This window comes from Parus major, chromosome 3 (genome assembly GCF_001522545.3).
Source record: "Parus major isolate Abel chromosome 3, Parus_major1.1, whole genome shotgun sequence".
Taxonomy (NCBI): Eukaryota; Metazoa; Chordata; class Aves; order Passeriformes; family Paridae; genus Parus; species Parus major.
In genome coordinates this window covers 7,677,232-7,691,671 of record NC_031770.1, presented here as the reverse complement: position 1 = coordinate 7,691,671, position 14,440 = coordinate 7,677,232, and the positions used below count along the sequence as shown (strand labels likewise).

The window sequence follows — 14,440 nt, the reverse complement described above, 5'->3', positions numbered from 1 at the left end:
ACTTTAATAACTTCAGCATATTTTTCTCCTTAAATATATTTGTATAACATAATACCAGCAAATATATAGCTTTAAAAAAAGAAATAAATTAAAAATTGCTTTGGGACTGAACCTGCGTGCTTCAAATTTCCCCCACAGCACTTTACTGGCAGCTGGGTTGTGAACCCCAGAAAACAGGTGTCTGTGGTTGGTAATGCTGACACAGCCTCATTTTACAGAGAATATCTCAGTAGAGAGACCAGCAGATGCACACAAGCTGCCAGAAATCCTTATCCCTATGTGCTTGTTCTGTTCTAAGATGGTAAATTGATTTAAATTGTCAAAATTACAAAACAAAGGAAAAAAAAAACCACCCAACAACAAAAACCCCCCAAAAACACACAGGAAAAGAACCCCCAAAACAACCAAACTAAGAAAACTCCAGTAAAACTGGGACTTGTGCTTCTAGAAGGCCCTGACCTGGTTTGCAAATCACTTCTCCCTGCCACCCAGCTTTGGCATCACTTTGCCTTCCTTATTGCATATCTGCTGATCCATCCTGTAGCTGAAGTATGTTGTGTAACTGTAGTATGAAATAAAACTCTCAAAATAATTGTATTTCTGCAAACTGGATTAGTGAATTTCCCTTATCTCTGGATTATTTCTTTTTGTGGGGTCTAGTGCTACTTTGGTTGAACCCAATGGAGAAAGTCCCACTGAAGTCAGAGATGCAGAAGGAGCATGTTCAAAGACCTCTCCAGACAACCTCTCGGTGATTCCCTCTCTCACAGTCATTTTTTTAAAATGTGCTCATTATCACCAACTTCCAGTGTTAAAATTCACTCTTCTTTTAATACAAACATTTTCCACAGAAATATGAAGGGAAAAGCCATTAGCTTCTTTGCAGGTTATTACCTATTTGTCTGACACAAAAGAAAAAATCATCATTTACAGTCACAAACTGTACATAGTATTTGGTAGGAGTATATTTTGTGGTTTAGAGATTAAAAAATGGACTGCTTCAGTGGCAATTAAAATAATTATAGACAAGATATAAGACTTTAAAATCAAGAAAGGGTGATAATTTGTCTACAGAGACAATCATTGTAATACGTCTAACACAGAGGTTTGGATAGTAGAACGGTGAGTAGAGGGGTCTGGGGAAGGAAAGACACCGTCATGCAACACAGCACTAGTTCTTGCTCAGTATACTCTTCAGGCTTCTCTCCACTGCTTCATCCAACTCTTCTTCCAGCTCTTCCTTCTTGGACATGGCCAGTTTGGACTGATAATCTTTTACGATTTGGTCTATATACGGTGCGCTCTGAGTCCCGTGCAGCATCAGTGTCCACTCCTTCAGCACACCCCGCTGGGGCTGGCTGCCAACAAACCCAATCTCCAGAGCCCAGGTGCCTCGGGGGTCTTCTCCCCAAGTGTGAGTCGTCATGAAAGGCCATTTGTCAAAACCCACCTTGGAGTCATCATCCCTGGGGCGCCGGCTCAGCAAAATGGACTTTGTTCCCATTGGTGAGGTCATGTTGATGTTGAGGTCTCCCCGCCGAGTGGAATTCACAGTTATGACTGCCTGGACGTGCTCAAGGTACCGGACAAAGTTCTCCTTCCCCTCACACGCATCAGTTGTCAGTGTGAGGAACAGTTTGCCACTTGCTGGTATCTTTCTGTGGGTCAGAAGACAATTAAGTAATTAAAACAGTACAATATGGCTTATGCTATTATTATGCTAGTGCCTCGCAGAAAAACACTGCATTATTTTCCTTATTCATACATGAAGAGGTAAGGAAATAATAGTTGCAAACTTAGCCAGAAAGTGAATGTTCTCCTTTTAGAAAATGATACCAAAACTTTAATTTGAAAATAATTATGAAATATACACCTACACAAAGAGAGAAGTAATACATTTTTAGAAGCACATACTGCTCTTTAAGGACTAACATTAATGGTTGTCTTTACTTACTTACCTTTACTTTACTCCTATATTGGGTAATTTAATAATAAATATGCATGTTCAGTGAAAGAACCATGAGCAGTCAGTAGTGTCAGCTTCCTTAAATGACAGCAGCAAATGGCTCTCTACTGTTGGAGTAACCAATTGCACAGAATTTCAGTGCAGTCACATTAAAGCCTATGTCCTTGTTCTGCTTTGGAAGCCACCACAAATGTGGGACCTTAGACTCAGCTCATTTGAAAAATACTTTTCCATGAAGATTTCCATCCTCAAACAGCTCCTGTACATGAGCACACACACCAAGGAAAGAAGTTGCATGTGTTTATTAAGTTGCCAAAGTGCTGTCTGGCCTGGGAGCTGAGGCTGTAAAGTGCCTTCTAAACCCGTTGGGGTCAGGATGCAACTTCAATTACCCACTGCCTCAGAAACTGGCTGGAAAAATACACAGAAAGTGTAAAAAATGCTCTACATCTTCACCATCGGTGTTCTGCGAGCAGTGTGACATTTTCCTCTGTCTAAAAGAAATAATAGAAAGACAAGAATTACAGCAATCATTAAAAAAGGGACCAAGTCTCAAAAGACTCCAGCCACCTTGTAATTATCTTGTCTTCCAGTGGCTTCTCCCTGACCTCAGCTGTGCAGTCAAATTGAGTCTTTTGAAGGGCATTGACTACACTGTGGTAATGAATACCTTCTTTTCAAAAGAAATCAGTACCAGCTTTTTCTGCCTGCTAATGAAATACTGTGTTCTTTAGAGACCAGTGAAAGCATTTCACTCAAGCCTAGCTTCCAGGAATTCTTTTTTTTCTTGAGATGAGCTCCAGATATTACACTTGGTACATCATTAAGTGGCTCAGGACAGTCTCTGTCCCTTTTCATAGAGTATTACCTTCTTGGAAGTACCTGCAGAGCAAATCGTCATTCAGATCCAGATCCTCAAGGCATTTGAACACTTTCCTTAAACTGAAAAAAACTGTGCTTTTTCACAATAACATAAATATTGTATAGCTAAAATATTTGAGCATCTAATATAATACCCTTGAGATACTTAATGTGCTGAAGCATGAGAAAAATGCACTACATGCAGACAGAGGGGAAGGATTGTAATTTCACAGTTGCCACGTGCTTGCAGTTTCTCTGCATGGGAAACCTCAATCTCAATTCAATCTGAACTCATGTTGTCTCACAGCCTTTTCACACAGTGGACAAAGCTTTGTCAAACACTACTTCATTCCCAGAGATGTGATAAGTGTTTTATCTCCTCCAGTTAATGAGGAGGGACATCATAGTGTGAGTCTTTCTGTTAAGGCTAAAGCCCAAAAAAACAAGAGCAATGTGTTCCCACTACTTCTGCCCTGCAGAAGTTCTCTCAGCTCTCTAAAAACATGAGAAAAGGCTTCCTCTATTTCCACCTTTCCTATTAATTAGGATCTAATAGTCTCTGCTCCACTAGATTAATGATTGTAGTCCAGGTGAATTTTCCTAAAGAAACAAAAAGAAGCAGGGGTGGTGGAAAAAAACCACACACAAAGGAGCAGAAGAGAAAACAGATTTTCCACAGCCTTACCATGTGCCACTGCACATGTGTGGCAGAGTGTGTGTGTGTGTGTAGATATATAGTATATATATATATATATAGTATATCCATGGCATAGATGTCCTGTGGGAGATTATATTTTCTATATCCATTTTTGCATGTGTAGTACCTAGTGAGAGATGAGCAGGGGGAGCTCCTGTGTGCTCCTGCTCCTCAGCTAATGTACAACGTCTTAAAACTTTGTATTTCCCTAAACCAGCCAGAACCCTTGCCAGAAAAAGTTCCTATTGCTAACAAATGTTTCTATTTTAAATACTGATTGCTTTCAGCACACAGTATATTATGTCTGTTAATTATTTCCTTGCCTTCTGCTTAATTGACAGTGCTGCTCTGAAACACACCTCCATATCAACTACTCACCTTCATAAATCTATATTAAATGCATATTTTGTGTATACAAATATCTATACTTAAATAAAAATATAGAGAATATATATAGAAAATGTTGCTTCAGCAAACCAAACTGAAAGAATAACCCAATTATCCACAGCAGACGTGCAGAGTAGAAGTGCAGAGTTTTCAATTCCAAGGAATCTCTGGAGATGATGGGACTTTTTTTATTTTTACAATGCAATTCAAAAAATGTACATGTTGCACTTCATAATGCTTATTATCTCCTGCCAGTGATATTTTCATTGGGGAACACAAAAATTACAGCAGTGCTGTTAATATATAGCTGTGTCAGGCAATTGTCAGGGGGGCACCCTCACAGCCTACAGAAAGAAATGTTCTCTCCTCCTCTAGGATGATCCCCATTGCAATAAATGGAGCTGCCCTATAATAGATGAGATTATTATCCAGTTAATTATTACTAAACTAGAGATATTTTAAAAATAGCTTTGGCATTCTCATTTGTTTTTTACCTGTGAGTATGCACAGGACAGATAAATTAAAACTCAGAGCTCAGCGGTAGAATCTTGAATCATGCAAATTCAATCTGCAAGGCTGGGGAAAAACTCACTCTTTTCCTGGCTGAGTTTTGTGCTAGGGTGGCATCCTGGTTTGTTTTCTTTTTCCAACAAACATCCTAGTTTGTTTTCTTTTTCTATTTTCCAAGTAATAATGTTGCCTTCAAAAATGGCAGTGAAATGTCAAAATTCAAATGGTATAGATATAATCTAGGTCATTATTAGGTTAGTATTTCAATTACTTTAATTAAACTAAAGCTGTTGTTGTCAATTAGTCTTAATTCATTCACTTGTTGACTCATTCACTTTAGCACATAAATGAAAATCAGAGAATAATCTATCTACCCTGCAATTAGAGATTTGAAGAGCTTAAAGCAAGTGCAAATAAATGTTGTAGTGTTCAAACTATATCACCGGTACCTGCAGATGATTGTTTCAGTCTTCTGGAGATAAAATTGTCCGCTGAAGAATCTCACAATGAGATATGGCCTGGCTGATAGATACTTCATGTGGCAGCAGTTTATATAATTTACAGTGCCAGTCTCCCAGATTTCATTTGGGGATAGGCTCTTTATTTACAGAAACTTTAGCACAAACATAGCTGTGAGTGCCCAGGAGAAATGGATGTTGTTATTAACACTACTGGCACTAGCAGTGAGGGTACAGATGTGCTATAGAATGTACTGCTCCAGCAAGCCAGGAACTGAAAGATTATATAATTTCATCAAGCATTGTTGATAAAAAATGTTTTATCTACTTATTACTGGTAATGTTAGGGTTTCTTAAGAAAAAAAAAACCCTCATTAAATTTCTTTAACTGTCTATGTCGACATAATTGTATGCTTGCAGTCTCCCAGATGCCTGGGAGAAGCCAAATACCATCCACTAGACTATTCACTTACTCAGGTTCCTGTATTGACCCCCCAACACAATGGAATCTCTCAGGAACAGTCTTCCAGTCTTTTGCCATCTTAACCATTGCTCCTGCATCCAGGACACCGTAGCCAAACAAATGGTTGAACTCCAGCCCCACGCCATTCCTCCGCCACCTGTGAACCTCATCGTGGAGCTGGTTCCTCTTGGAGGTGAGCACTGTCAGATGCTGCATGTCTCTCCATGTCAGATGTGAGCTATGGAAGAGCAACATGAGAAACAAACATTACTGTGTTTCCAAGCAGATCTCAAAAAAAAATAAAAAAAATCTGTTTGGGTAAAGCTTTGGGTAAAATTTGCTTCTGTGAATAACACTGAAATTGTAACTACACAAATATCAATAATAAAGCTTCTATTGATCCCAGCGGGAACAAGAACAGGTTTGAATTATATAGTACTTTTCCAAATATGTTCTCCAAAATTGCAAAATCATTTCTGATTAAAAAACACTTACTTTAACTAGACATTATAGATCCAACATGCAATTTTAAAACTAATAAAATGATTAAGATATTATACCAGATCCTGAGAGAAATATAAAAAATTCAAAGATGATAAAAATATTTCACCTAGCTTTCCTCTTGGATCTTGCCCCCTTTTTCTTGCCTGCTCCTCCTGCTTTTTCCTTGGACCTTCCAAGATCCACCCTGAGAAGCCCTAATCTGATGAAGCTGATGAGCTCTAGTGACCCAGCTGTTAGTAATGTCAGGATTCTGTGAATATGGATATATGGGCTGTGGGTGGCTGCAGCTTTGCAGTATAAGGTACAGGAGAGGTTTTTCACCCATTTTATATTAGCATAGATGGATGCATTCAAGTAATATTTGCCTAGCTGCAATGGTTAGCTTTCATCATCTTCTCTTGTCTTCCTAGATGTACAGTGATTATGATAACAGGAGGGGCAGTTATTATTCTAAAAAGCTTTAGAACTGACATTCTAATTCTACATAACTACAGCTATTCCAGTTGTTTTATGATGAACTCTTTCAACATCACAATATGTCTGATTCAAACCACCAGCCTAAAAGGATCTGCTTTTTAGCTTTCTGTGCCCCAAGAAATAAGCATGTGTGCATGCTGAATGTACACCAGAGTAGCCAATTACTGTTGTTCCCCCAAGGTGACACAGGAGAGCTGAAAAGAAGATACCACTTGCATCATTCTTATTGAAATCTTTTAAGAGCTTGCTACATATCTTAAAGCTATACTTTCTATTTCATAGATTGGTCTGGCTTGAGAGACATGTCAGTCCTATATTGTGTATGAGCTGGCACACATAATGCAGGCAAGAACAGGCTTCATGGGAGACCATCAGTGATTCCTGGGAAGGCTCATCCAGCATAGCTCTGCAAAATACAATTCAATACAGCCAGAAGGATACAGGAGACACTGACAGTTCCTTCTCTCTCCTGCTGCCTTCTCAGCAAAGCCTAGAAATTCTAGTGCAAGCCAGGGGTATTAAGTCTAATTCCTATTCATGATAATTTGGCAGAATAATTCCAGTCTTTTTGGGTAGCTCAAATGAAGAAGAATGATAATTATTACTGAGATATTTAGGTTCCAGTCCAGTTTAAACATCCAGTGGTTAGAAAATTCATTAAACATTTATATTTTTGTTTGTTATATTAATATTTTACATAGTGATTGTCCCACTGAATGAATTTGATAGTAGAAGGAATGAACATCACAAGCTAAACATTTGACATATATTTTACATGTATAAAACTTGGAAAATGAGACTTGGACCAAGTCACGTTCTGAGCATGATAGTCATTGCTCTGCTAATGTAAACTTGGCCTCCTCTCACAAATCTCCATTATTCTGCTCTGCTGAAGGAAACTGCACATAGTACTCACTTCATGCTGTGGTTACAGCAACTGAAGCTCTGCAACTGAACAAATGTTGCCTCAGTTCATGTAAAGTAAAGAGGTGGTATAAGTTATTGTAAGGAAAACTTTGGCTAATCAGTTGAGAAGAAGATAATGACTCCAAGGTATTAAAAAGGTTCCAGTGTCAGAAATACCATGGAGATGGTAAATAGACAATGGATATTTATTCCTTTGTGTAACAGAGCAATTACACAGCACAGGAGCAAGCTACCAGCAACGGGTTAAGAAAACATTCCACACCACCATTGCAAAAAAAATATTGAGGAACTGAATGTTATTGGATGACCTAGGTGCCAAATAGAGACAATTTGAAAAAGAGTTAGATAACTTCAAGGAAGATCACTCTGCCTGTGGCTTTTAAACAGGAGAGACCCACTGCTGTCTCTACAAATCACGGATCGACAAAGCTCTTGAAAGATCATTCTTAATCCCCATTCTCTGTCCTCTTCCTAAGCATCTGTCATTGCAGATGTTGCCATTGTCACAAGATGAACTCCTGCCTCATATTACAGGGTCATTCTTATGTTTCTGTAGGCTGGGCATTTCACAGAGGACAAGTGGAGAAATTAAATAATCTCCTCCTCCAAACAGTGCTAGAGAGGTTTAATCCCTGGATGCAAAGGATGGGGAGGACACAGAGAGAGCCAGACAGCCAAAATACATCTGCCATGCAACTTTGGCAAGGCTGTTGCTCCATCTGCAAGCCACCATGCATGTCACTACTGCACGAGGCAGCTCTAGGGCTCGTTATTGCAGCCTTGTGCCACAGCCAGCCAGCTGAAATGATGAACACCATTAAACAAACCACAGGTCCTCTCCTCCCTAGAGCTCATGAGGAATTTCTCAACAGCATACTTAGCCTCCAGGGCCAGGGCGAACACTCCGGCTGCTTCAGGGGCGGCTGCAGACGTGCCCGAATGACGCAGGGTGCAGTTGCCGTACAAATCTGTTGTAGCCTGCAATGATATTAGATGTAATTAATGAAACCAGCTATCCCATCTTCGTTGCAGCTACAGACCTGGAAAAATACAGAATGTGTAGTTTGTGCCCTTGCTCTTTAATTGTGTTTGTGCCCATGTTCTGTTTTTGTTTTTGGAAGAGTGCATCAATTTAAAACCGCAATGAGACACATTTAGAGCATATATTAAAGAGCAAGTCGTCAGGTAGCAAACCAGGGCTCACTATTACTTAAACCCCATCTATTTCTTATAAAACCAGTTAAACCAAAAGCCTTAAATTCCTTTCTGATTATCAAAAAGATTTGAAACTAGAACTGTTAACACTATTGAGCTTTTTAACATTTGTCCAACTCTGAGAGCAGCAGCAGCACCAGGCTGCTGTCTTCTGTGCAGATTAGTCACTAGCAAAGACCAGAAGAAAACCTTTGAAATGCATTTTATGGCAATAATTACAAAGATGCTACAGATCATTTTAGCTGGTACTATCACAGAGCTGATAAGAAGAGAGAAACCAGAAAGTGTTCTGTCTGCTACTGCATGTGGGCATTTAGGATTGCACAATATGTCTTGGGGGGTTTGAGACAGAGCCATGGAAAATGTACAATAGCTTTTGGCAGAAAACTAACCTTGAGTCAGTACACCTGCATTTTCCACTCTGTAAACTGAATTAAGTCCTGTCTAGTCTGGAGGTGCTGAAGAGCTGAAGAGCAGTGATCACTACAGTGGAAGAGAATCCCAAATACAACTGAACAGAACCTGCCTGTTTTCCAGCTGTAGGTATAGCCCTGCAGCAACAGCAGGCTGTGGTGAGCTGAACCCCCATACGTCCTCTGTGGGTGACTAATTCTGCTCTGTGCTGCTTGTACAGCAGAAGTCTGCCAGTGAAAGTAAATATTATCTCAGATGTTAACTTAGATTTTTACAGAGACCTTTTGTCACACTGTCCTCCAGAAAGAGGGCAGCTGAACTTCATAATCTGATTTCTGATAAAGGAAAGCGCCAACTTTCCTCTGAAGCTCTAAAAGATGGAAGATCATTGCTGTTCTCTGCAAAAAATCCCACATCTTCTCAGCTGACAGTTTTGGCACCATCACATACTGCAAATGAGAAAATATTCATCTCAACAAAGAACCATCTGCTGCTCCAAAGTACACAGAGCTGCAATAGGTCACACAGATAGACATACATCATGCACAAAGACAGCCACAACAGCACAATAGTATCAGGACTCACCACGCCAGCCTCCGGATTTCTCTTCCTGCCATTACTAAAGGTGGAGGCTAAGGTTGAAGAGCAGCTTTCATCATACAGAGCTGTCCGTCCATCGTTTATGGCAGAATTGATGGAGATTGTCCACATGCTGGATGCATAGCCATCACAGTTACAGTCATCATAGCTGCCTCCATCTCCAGAGGCCCAGACATAGATGCTGCCTTTTCCACCCCGGCCCTGTGAGAGGGGAAAATCGACCCTCTGGAGTTAAACAGCAAATAGGAGATAGCAGCAGCTTAAAACTTCTGAAGTGCTTCTTTGGCCCAAGCCAAAGCTGGCTTAGATGAATCCAGAAAATCCTGTAACAGATACTGTCTGTGTTAGCCATTTAACAGAAGAACCTTGCATACAGACTGACCAAACCACTTTAACGTGAAACCATCTGCTATAGGAACTTTTACATAACCTTGCGTAATTATCAGCAAGATATGTTAATAAATGGATCATTTTAAGAAACCTTCCCAGCTGACATCACCAGAGGTTTCTTTACAAGAAACCCCTACCCCCAGAGTGGGCTGGGCTCTGGCCTGGTCCCAGCTGGTCAGGCAGTGTGCTTTAAAAGCTGAAACCCCCCCCCATTTGCAGTGGCTTTGGAGACCTCACTTAGCGAGTCAGCTCACTTCTAGGACCTCCCAATTCCCTGGGAAGTTCTCCAAATCGCCACCACAACACAACCAGCGACTGCAGGCTCTGGATAATGGTAAATACTTGGGCAATTGGTGATGTGTATCTCTCAATCACGATTCTCTCTCTCCCATATTGTACTAATTAGGTGCATTATCTTGCTTATTTTTTTTGTTGAAGCAAAGCGCACAGTAAGCTTATTGTTTTATTAAATGTATCATTTTGCATCTGTGTTGCCTTAGTAGTAAAATAAGACCATCTTTTACTGGTGTATGGGTCCCTTAAATTGCCCCCATCAATTGGCAAAACAACTGCACATCCAATTGTAAAGCTGAGCATCTATAAAGGAGAAAACAGGTACAAACACAACATATATGAACCTTCAGCTGAAATGGACACACCTATGCAGGTTATTAAATCCAGGTAACTGGCATCCAAAGCCAGCTCTGCAACCCTGTGTACACAGTGCACTTCCATTTATCTCCTGGTTTGCTTCACACCCTGAAGGCTACTGTGGCAGATGCTAAGACATTTTATGGATGCATTAGCATTTATGTCATGGTCTAAGTGCCATGAAGAAAACTGTTCTTTTAAAAGGTCATCTCACAGGCTGGGTTTTTAAGATTCAGTTAGGTTCAGACAATGGCTAAAAAGCTCTACCAGCAGCTTTTACTCTCAAGAATTTCTTTTTCCAAAGATATGATTGGCTCAGAGCTGTTTTTCAGACAAACCAGCTTCTACTTCTAAGGAGAAAATAAAGTTATGAGGCCATACAAATAATCTACAGAAAAACAGCCCAGCAGTTATGCTGAGATGGACAGGAGTGACTGAAGCTGAAGGGCCCCTATAAAGGCTTGCCATTAATTAAATGAAAGAAATCCATACCCTCTCCCCAGCTTCCAGAGAGGCAGGCAGTAGGAAGGCATCAACCCAGCCCCTTCTAATTCCATAATCAGAAAGAGGTAGGAGCTGCCTGAAAGAGTCAGACCTGAGAACTCCAACTCTCAAGGAAAGATCAGTGCTATGGAACTCAAAGCTCAGATCTCCAACTGATTCCAGCACAGCCACCATTTCTCTCTGTGTTTAGTTCAAGTAATCCAACATTTACTTCCAAGAGCACCTGAAGTCTGCAAGGCTGGAATTTAACACACTGTTTAGATGCACTGAGCAAAAGATTAAAAAATTTCTTCTGGTCTTCTCATTGCCCAGCATGAAATGGAAGTTAATGAATATACAAACTTAGTAACCTGCAGTGGCATTTTAATAGGGAACCTTTTCAGTCAGGATTTTAAATCAAATCTGAGTTCCCAGCAGTAGCTTCTATTTTTCATTGCACCCCACTGAACAGAGCAACCTCATTATTTCAAGCACGTTAGTGAGTTGCATTATAATCCACTGAATTGCACAGCAGGATTGCTGACACTGGGATATGTAACATCTCAGGACAGAGATTTTCATAATAAAGATAATGACTATGAAAAAGCTCACTGAAATCCAGCTAAGAACTTCCACAAAGACTCAGTATCAGTCCAGTTTTAAGGGAGGATGATACTGTTGCAAAAATACATACTTTTAAGAACAAAATCATGCTAACAATTTATTTAAAAATTAAGAAAATAAAAAAAGTCACTAGAACAAGAACAGTTTTTTTCCTTGATTTTTTCCATATCCCATCTTTCCATATCTCTGACTGCCACTAGTTTACAGGGTCCAAACCTGGTCTTTGGACTGCCTTCAAATCCCAATCTTGCCACCACCATGCCCACCTAAGCCACCACACCACTTTGCAACCCTCTACCGGCTCTGGACAGGCTCTGTCCCAAAAAAGCAGGTGGCTGTCCAACACAGAAAGCAGGTGGCTGCTGCTGACAGGAAGAGGATGCTTGTCATGTATGGAGCCATTCTTAAACAATCTCCCTTCTTGTCATTTGAAAGGGGAAGGAAACACTTCAATTTCACGTGAGAAATTCAGTGAAGTGCTAGCAGAAGTTAACCTTTGCAGTGGCCAGCACAGAGAAAAAGACTCAGCCCTGCTCAGCAGGACTGCTCTGTGCTGCCAAGTGTTTTACCCCACAGATTTGTGGGATTTGTGGCAGAATGGCAGAAAATGCATGTAACAGATTGTTGGTGTGAAGCAAGGGGAATACACAGAGGAACTGAAACTCTGGGATGGTTTTTATGCCTGCAATTACTGTTACTTGAGAATGGCCTCAGGATATCGCTTTCATGGGAGTCGCATTACAAGTGAGTCTTAGTGTTAAAACCTGTAATTAATCTCTTAATACTCCAATTTCAATTGCCTTTCCTTCCTAGCCAGGACTGGAAAGACGAGCAAACACTGCTGGAATAAACTGACAGCAGCCCAACTGTGTTATCTGCAATGATGCTGAGGACTTGTTGCTTACATGTCCCACAGCCAGACCCCACAGTGGGACTGCCTGCAAAGGCAAACTGCTTAGTGGCTGTTCTCAGGCATCATGTCAGGAAGAAATACACAGCTTCAGGAGAAGTGCATTTTCAATTCTCTGGATGGCAGAGAAACAGATAATTAAATTTAAAAATAATTAATAAAATAATAATAAAATAATTTTAAGTAATAAAAGTGATCTAGTCCTGATCTAGTGGGTGGCATCCCTGCTCATGGCACAGCAGGGGGTTAGAGCTAGATGGCATTTAAGGTCCCTTCCTACTCAAGCCACTCCATAATTCTATGATAAACCAGCAAAAAAATCCAGCTGGGTTAACTAAACATGATATTTAAAGCGATCTGAAAGCTCCAATTTGCATCTCAATCTTATGTAAACCTAACAAATGTTACTAGTGGGACTCAGGCTGTGGTACATTTGGAACAAAATCGGGATTGAAGCAGGTAGTAACATACACTATAACCACCAGAGGGAGCGTGGAGGAAGAGTCAGGAAGAAGACAGCACCAGCAAGATTGTAAAATACATTTTAAAGTGTATCTTTCCTCCAGAATCCTGTAGAAACCTGCTCATTTCTTCCAAAAGTGATGCATAGCCTGACATTACCCCTTCTGAGCCATCTGAAGATAAATCTCACTCAAAGCTGAAAATGGATCTTGGTGCATTTAGTACCAGCCCAAGAGAGGCCCAGTTCTCCGTTCAAATCAAACCAGAATTAAATTTTGGGCAAGGCTATATATTTAGTAAAGCACAGACAGTTCCTGTGAAGATCCCTTTGGGAAAACAGCAGGTTTTCTATTCCCACTGTCCTCAGTGGGAAGCTGCACTATGAGGAAAAAATCCCTGAGAAATATTCTTACCCCTTTTCTCATCTTCCAGAAGTGCACAGTCCCAGAGAGATGTCTTTACTGAATTACCATGCAGAAGTGAGCTGGCAGAAGACTTCAGCCTTTCTCACTTTACGTAGCTTCAGGCATATCTGAAACTATGCTTTTCCCCCTTGTTTTCTTCATTCATCATGCCACTGGCTAGTACCTGAGCCAGTGTTTCCTGAAACTTTGACTGGATCACACCTTCCAGAGAAAAATGTGTATATTTGACAAATAAATCTCCTCCAGCTTCCCTGACCTTTCTCATCAAGGCTGGCAAGCTCCCATGAGTAACAGTCCAGCCTCTAACTCAGCATGGCCCCTGCAATGGCTCCTCCAGTTCTCCCACTGCCACCCAGCCTGATGAGGGATGGAAGGAACCTAACAGCCTTCAGAGCATGTTTTTCATATGGACTAGTGCTTCAGCTGTAGATCAGGAATAACAGATTCCAACCAATACAAATTAAAAACAAAGAACAGGCTCCTGCCCTGAAAAGCAAAGTACCAGGGAAGGACAGAATCAGTCATGCCTTTTCCTGGTCTTAAAAGATTATGACCCACAGTTAAGGGGTTTTACTTCAGTATTTAAAAAAGGATCCTTATTAAAATACTGAGGTAAAAACCCTCTTATCCCTTAACCATGTCTGGCTCTCAATTTTAAAGACCAGGAAAAGGCATCATCAGGACACGAGGAGGCAGGTAGGAGTGGGGTAAGAAGAAAAGAAAGCAGCACCTGACTGTGAGGTGGTATTTTTTTTAGGTGCAGTGAAAAGGTAGTTCAGGATAAGGATGGCTAAATGGTCTGCTGTTTGTGGACTGTTTCATTCCTATGGAAGCAAATGCAGATGGGAAACATTTGAAAAAAAATGTGAAAAAATTATAGAACTGAAAATTTCTTTATTGAACAAATTCAAAGCACAAATTGTTGTATAAGCATCTTTCTTTCTGCTTGACATATGATAGCTGTTTTGTAATTCTTCCTCCTAGGAAAACAGAAGTGTTTCAGCACTTTATATATA

General features: G+C 40.4%; 1 protein-coding gene across 1 annotated transcript in view; it reads right to left on the bottom strand.

The window, feature by feature from the left end:
• Window positions 1-806: 806 nt before the first annotated feature.
• PCSK2 (proprotein convertase subtilisin/kexin type 2) overlaps window positions 807-14,440 on the bottom strand; it is a 99,527-nt gene continuing 85,893 nt past the window's right edge. Inside the window, exons 9-12 of the mRNA XM_015623003.3 lie at window positions 9,465-9,680; window positions 8,128-8,228; window positions 5,353-5,580; window positions 807-1,658 (exon numbers count right to left, since the gene is read on the bottom strand). Coding sequence (XP_015478489.1) covers window positions 1,172-1,658; window positions 5,353-5,580; window positions 8,128-8,228; window positions 9,465-9,680 — 1,032 coding nt within the window. The 3' untranslated portion in view covers window positions 807-1,171. The remainder of the gene's footprint in view (window positions 1,659-5,352; window positions 5,581-8,127; window positions 8,229-9,464; window positions 9,681-14,440) is intronic.